Raw genomic sequence first — 6,613 nt, forward strand, 5'->3', positions numbered from 1 at the left:
ACTAGGAGAAACATAAAATTTACAATCTGTAGTCACTAGCACCATGCTACATATCTTGTAGATCTTTCTTTTAGAGTTTTGATTTTTTTTTCATGGTAAGCTAATTTTAGGGCCCCTTTGTTCAATTCTTACAGGATTCTTTGAGGATTTCATTCCTTTGAAATGTTCTCGATAGAGCATTCTTCTTCTTCTTATGACATGTTTTGTATGCAGTCCCATATAGTTTTTTTTACTGCAACCTCCTAGGAAATTTCTTTTATTTCTATGAAAACCATGGCCCTATGGTCCAACCAAACAATTTATGTTACAAATTCTCTTGTTTTCGATTCACATGATCCAGTATGTCATGACCCCAAGTAGGCCAAACAACTTGGGCGATGAATGAGCCGCGTCCAAATTTGAACTGCATATTGTTTCTCGAAAAGCTGCCACTCCAGTAGTCCCGGCATTAAGCAAAAGCAATGCATGGTGTGTTATGAGTCCAAGCTCTCAAGGGTATGAACAAAGTCTAGGAGAAACATAAATTTTACAATCTGTAGTCACTAGTACCATGCTACATATCTTGTAGATCTTCCTTTTAGAGTTTTGATTTTTTTTCCTTTCTTATAAGTCAGTGCAGTGAGGCTAATAGCCCAACTGCATTGTCAATCAGATTAAAACTTTCCCTCATTTCCAAACATGATGACATAGCATTCGCCTCCCCTTCTGCTAGAAACACTCATGTGAAGCCATTTGGATCTCCCATGACCTCTTTGGTCGTGGTTGATGACCAAAATAATTTTATTGCTCGCCTCGCTAAGGAAAATTGAGAGAATAAGAGAACCAAGTAGTGAGTTAGAAAGTGCTCGTACCTCTAGCGCACCAGCAATCAAATTCCAGATTTGACGTCCAACGTGTCTTGTTTTAAATGGAATTTTACTTTAGTCGTACACGATGTGCCCAAAAATAGAGGGCTTAAAATTGCATTCGGTGTTTCTAAAAAACTAAGAGCAAAATACTAATAAATATGTCTGGCTACGCATGAACCTGGATTCTCTCTTTCCTAGTTTGCGCTTTTGTATTTTCTTTGTCAACAATGGCAAGGGGTTCCATTGAGTTGACAATATTTCACCCAAGCTTTACCAAAATTGATTGTGAGGTGCAAAATGTTTGTGTCTCAAAAACTCCGTTTAGGGGCTCCTTTGGTTCAAAAGAAAAGAGGGGGTAAAAACATAAAAATAGGAATTTTTTCTATGGAAGTACTATGCATGCCTTTGGTTCAAACGAATGGGCAGAGGAAATGTGGAGGAATTTTTTCTTTAATCTCAATTTCAAAGGAAAAAGACATGAATTCTAACTTACACTTGAACCTCTATTTAAAGTTCTTATGCACAGAGAATGAGACTAAGATCCTTAGTAGCATAATAAAATTATAACTATACATTTCCATGTTGTTTGACTTTGATTTGACCAGATTTTATTAGGATTCATGCGTTTTTCCAATTCCTATGAAACAAACACTCAAGTTGAGCTCTCCTTTTATTCAAAGGAATTCTATAAGTTTTTCTTGGAGGATTTGGATCCTTTGAAAAATTTCCTGTGGTGTCGGTTTGATTCCTAGGGTTGAAATCCTTAGGAATTTTTTGATAGAATTAATTTGTACTCCACTCTGAGGAAAATTTTCCATCTATTGAAACCTCCCGGTAGAATTTCTTCGTTTTTTCTATGCTATCAATCATTCTTCCATCTAAATTCCTATATTTTGTAACCCTATAGGATACAAGAAGACATGCTTTACGTTCCTGTGTTTTTCCTATTCCGGTGTTTTGAGAATTATGCAAATCAACGAGGCATAATTTCTGTGTTAATCAATCCGCCGTTGCGCACATCCATTCCTGTCATATTCCCATGTCTTTCGTATTCCCACGTTTTTATAATTTTGTGAACCTAAATTCTAAAGGAGTCTCAAAATTTGGTCAATTTTACCATTTATTCTAGTGAAATCTATTCAGAGTAATTTCACGAATTTAAGAACCATGAGTCGTTTCGACGAGGACCCGAAGGACACGCTATTGGTGTGATTTATGGACATATGGTCATTGATGTATACCAACAATTGTGACGTTTTCCCATCATGTACACCAATACATTTTTTTTCATAATAGTCTCTCGTAGGCCATTTTCACGCCAACGAGAGACATGCAAGACGGAAATAATGACAAAGTGCGTCTTGTTCCTTCTGCCCTTTGCAAGTGGCCGTCGTTGATCCTCGTACATTTTGGCAAGCAGTGTGTGAAAACCGGAGGACATTTTGGTGATCCACCAGCAGCAGTTGACCCACCGCCCCGGTCATTCGTGCAGCGTCCCAATCATGGCTCGAACTGCACCTTCTGGTCCGAAACGAGTCTCTCTCCGACGGCGACGCCGCGCACCGATTGATCTACCGGCAAGTGGACGGGTTGCTTTCCCCTCGTCCTGACGGCAATGCAATCGCAGTCTAGCCTCTAGGGGCAGCTTGTTCAGGGTGCCGGCGTGTGGAAGAAGAGGCAGACCGCCGAGCAGTCGTCGACGGCGATGCCCCGCCGCTTGCGCCTCCACCCGCGGACGGCGCACTCGACGAGCCGCTTCGCCGCCTTCTCCCTGTCCGGCGTGGCCGCCACGATCCGCACGGCCTCCTCGTTGGAGAGCACGTCCCAGACCTGCCGAAGATGTTTGCCATGCATGATCAGTCTGCTGTACTAAGAATAGAAATTCTTTATGTAACTGTGCAAGAATTCGTCGCTTACCCCGTCGGTGGCCAGGATGACGAACTGGTCCCGGGCGGTGATCCTCCTCTGTGTCACCTCCGGCGCCGAGATGACGCCGTAGTCCTTGACGCAGTAGTCGCCGAACGCGCGCGACATGGCCAGCCCCGGCGCCTCCCGGTGGGGCACCCACACCCGGTGCACGCCGGGCTCGTCGTCGAGGCAGTGCACGCGGCCCTGGCACTGCGTGATGCGCGCCTTCTCCTCTGCAAACCAGATTTGACCGTGGGTGAGCAATGGCCGTCTCAACAATGGCCCAAACAAGAACACGCGTGCGTGAGGCATGTGCTGTCGGTATTCTAGCTAGTCTCCTCACGACGACTTACGGGGTAAGTCGGGCTTGAAGTCGACGGTGAGCTGGACGGCCGTGACGTCCCCGTCGTCCGACGTGGTCGCAAGGACGGCCCGCGAGTCGCCGACGTTGGCGACCACCATCAGGTCGCCCTGCTTGACGATGGACAGAGCCGTGCAGCCGCTGTTGACGGCGTCGAGGCGCCGGCTTCGGCGGAGCTCCTCGTCCACGGCGGCGGCGGCGGCCAGGTAGGACTGCTTCAGGAGGTCGAACTGGCAGTCGCTGAGCCTCTTCTCGCCGTCGATGAGGGACGTCAGCGCGACGGCTTCCTGCCAGTGGCACAGAAGCGACTGCGGCAGCGACTCCCGGACGGCCTTGGCGACGTAGTGGCCCCACTGGCCGTGCCCGTCGAAGACGCCGCAGAAGATGGTGTCGTCCTGGCACCCGTATCCCTGGATAGACAAGAGAACACACAAGCAAACAGAGCCGTAAGAAATCGAGAAGAAACGAAAATATTGAAATCTCCTTTTCTTATCGAAATCGAGAGGAAATGAAGATAGTGAAACGATGGGTGCAAATTTACTGTGCATGACAAATACAAATCCAAGATTTCGGCGTGCCGTGATAGATTTTATCTTTTGCGGGGAGTGACATGATCGAATTGAGACAAGCAACTGAACCAGCCGGTCCTTTTTGTGCTGGTAGGCCATCGTTGTCCATTTTTGCGGAACTGAATAGTCAAATAAGCTCGTGTTTCTAATCTAGTTCAGTTTAAGGGAGTGTCTATTTCTAAGCCGATTGACGTATTTCTAACCCGATAACTTACTGTCGGTTTTTTATCCAACAAAAAATGGTTAATTACATGTTTCGTAAATTGATGAAATATAATGGATTTGCAGTCTGAAAAAATAGCAAATTTGACCATCGCAACCAGTATGTTTAAGGTGTTTATAACTGTCCAAAGCAACTCTGGATTCAGATACCAAGAAACCCAACACCTTTTTCGCTCCAACAAATCAAGACACGTACCATCCCTCTTTTTGGCAGATACTAGTACTACAGGATGAAACGCCTAGAGGCAAAAGGCAAGCGCCGTATCCAAGAAACTTGTGAACAACATGATCTCAAGAGGCAACACGTAATCTGGTGAATGGCCTAACAATAGTTTGGCTGTACCGAATACTACCACAAAACCGAACTGAACCATCTCACTCATAAAAATATCAGAAAAATGGTTAGGTAAAACAACGGAGGGAGACGGGATCCAATCTCTATTTTATTGCGTGCACACGCAAGGCAAGCACATGAAAACTGATTTATTTCTTCTGTGGCCAGAAATGAGAAGAAGAAGCCAGCGACTAGTCCCAAGTCCCAACGCTGTACCCTCACCATTTTCTGTGGAACAGAGACCATGTCGCCGTCTCATCTTGGCCACAATTTTTAGAACCAATTCCGCCTCTCGAGTAGCAGAAATTTATGTTTGGAACGCGGGAATTAAATTGTGTGGCAAGAAGCTCCGTGCGGTGTTGTTGATCTTTGACTACACGCCACCAGTAATATGTTGTGATAACCATTAACCAGCGTAAAAATTCATCCACATGCATCAGAGAGCAAGCAGGGAAGAAGCAGAGCAGCGGCCGGCAAACTCACCTCCCAGACGATGGAGGTGTCCTGGTTGGTGCCCTTCTCGCCGCGGCGGGAGCACACCGCGGCGAAGGTCTCGGAGCCCTCGCCCCAGAGCGTCCCCGACGACCGCAGCACCGTCCCCTGCGGCTCCTCCGCCTCCTTCCTCTCCTTCCCCAGAGACATGGAGCGGGCCAGCCCCTGCAGCATCGACGAGATCTGCCGCATTCTCGCTAGCCAAGATCAAAACCCCCCGCTCTCGATCAGTACAGAGAACCTTCTTCCTCCTCCTCCTTCCTCTCTTAGTTTCTCGGTGCTTGGTACTCGTGGTGTTCACGGGCAAGAACAGAGCAGAGGCTAAGAAGGAAGCAGGGTTTCTTTAGCTTGGGAGATGTCCCGGTCGGCCGTTTCTCCTGGATCTTTGTTTTGCTTTGGATTGAAGAGACGAGCTTGGAGTGGATATCTGGATAGGATCGGCCGGCTCGACTTCTACTTCACCAAGGAAGAAAGTGTGGAAGGAGAAACAGCAAGCGAGGATTGCTGGACTGCGGTGAGGCGACCGATGAACAAGGGAAGGGGCGCGCAAGGGAGGCGAGACCGTGAGAATTGTGGTGGAGGTGAAGTGAAAGCTTGGGTGGGAGCTTATAAAGGAGAGGGGAGAGGGAGGGAGAGCCGTGGGTGCAGGGAAAGCTCACACACACCATGCAGATGCAGGCGAAGCCGAGGCAGCCACACGGTGTGTCCGCCCGTCCGCCCGTCGCTTCCACAGCAACACAACACAGCGACGCGTGCGTTTCCGCTGGGAACGGGAGCGGGACGGATCCTCGGCGAGTGCGTGTTCCGTCGCGCCCGCCTTTTGGTCGATGTGGATAAGCAGTTGTGTGCGCCCCGCTCTGGGATGTGCACAGACCGACGTCGACGGTTATGATGCGCAATGGCGTGTCCGAGCCCAGTAGAACGGATGGGTGTAGTTTTGGGTCTTGCTGAACTTTTGTCTCCAACAAGCGTCTTTGCTTGCTATCTTTGGGACGATCTACGTAATAAATAAAGAATATGTTGCGCAAAATCTTAATAATGTATACCCATCTACAGGCGGATTTGGTTTATGTCCCTTGATGCCTCTTTAACGTCGCGGAATCGTAAAGTATTTGTGGTCGATCATGTTCTCTTATTTGTTTCTTCCTCTTCTTTAAGTATCTTGGGGTGTATACAATATTTCTTTGTTGTAGTGCTTGTACGCGTATCCCTGTAATATTTATTGTCTATTATTACGTCCGTCCAAAAATGCTTGTCCTAACTTTATCTAGATACGACGCAGGGAGTACTAGAATACATCGCACACCTAAAATAGTCTACAACATACCCTTACGTGACATTTATGTTGTGGGGAAAAAACAGAGGAGCAGAAGCTTAGCTCCCCTCTCGCACAAAATATGGGCGAGCTTATGGCTCTTGCGCGACTTTTGTCTCGAACAAGTCTTTTCCTTGCCGACTTCAGGACAACGACAATCTATGTAATAAGAACTATGATGCGGAAAATGTGTAGGTGATCGATGGGACGGTTGGCTACATCTTGTGCCGAGGTTGATGGAAGTGAACCTCTCTAATGAGCTAGAGATGAAACCATAAAACACCCCCTTCTCAAATGACCTCTTGCTAAACTTTTATGGCATACGATTCATGTAGTCTTTAATATTAGCCCTCCAACTAGTATTAACATCTTATTTGGGACGTGGCTGGATGGAGTGGAGCCAAGTACTGCAGGACATATTGAGATAGAAATATGCACATTACTTTGGGTTATATGGAACTGCATAAATGACATGATTTTTAACAGACAAACTCTTATAATTTTTTTATTGGTTATATACAGAGCCATAACTTGGATCCGTCTGTAGTCGTTACTCACGAGAAA

At 46.8% G+C, this 6,613-nt stretch overlaps 1 protein-coding gene across 1 annotated transcript; it reads right to left on the reverse strand.

The window, feature by feature from the left end:
* Positions 1 to 2,051: 2,051 nt before the first annotated feature.
* Positions 2,052 to 5,338, reverse strand: LOC123129468 (probable protein phosphatase 2C 48). Its single transcript, XM_044549624.1, has 4 exons — positions 4,726 to 5,338; positions 3,110 to 3,527; positions 2,766 to 2,989; positions 2,052 to 2,678 (listed from the first exon to the last, which is right to left on the reverse strand). The coding sequence occupies exons 1-4, from the start codon at positions 4,924 to 4,926 to the stop codon at positions 2,499 to 2,501; spliced, it is 1,023 nt and encodes a 340-aa protein (XP_044405559.1). The 5' UTR covers positions 4,927 to 5,338; the 3' UTR covers positions 2,052 to 2,498.
* Between the last annotated feature and the right edge of the window lie 1,275 nt (positions 5,339 to 6,613).

Source organism: Triticum aestivum, chromosome 1B (genome assembly GCF_018294505.1).
Source record: "Triticum aestivum cultivar Chinese Spring chromosome 1B, IWGSC CS RefSeq v2.1, whole genome shotgun sequence".
Taxonomy (NCBI): Eukaryota; Viridiplantae; Streptophyta; class Magnoliopsida; order Poales; family Poaceae; genus Triticum; species Triticum aestivum.

Coding starts and splice junctions, on each gene's coding strand:
- LOC123129468 (XM_044549624.1), bottom strand. CDS start 4,926: ATGCGGCAGATCTCGTCGATGCTGCAGGGGCTGGCCCGCTCCATGTCT. Junction 2,990..3,109: donor CTTCAAGCCCGACTTACCCC/GTAAGTCGTCGT, acceptor TCTGGTTTGCAG/AGGAGAAGGCGCGCATCACG. Junction 2,679..2,765: donor TCATCCTGGCCACCGACGGG/GTAAGCGACGAA, acceptor CATCTTCGGCAG/GTCTGGGACGTGCTCTCCAA.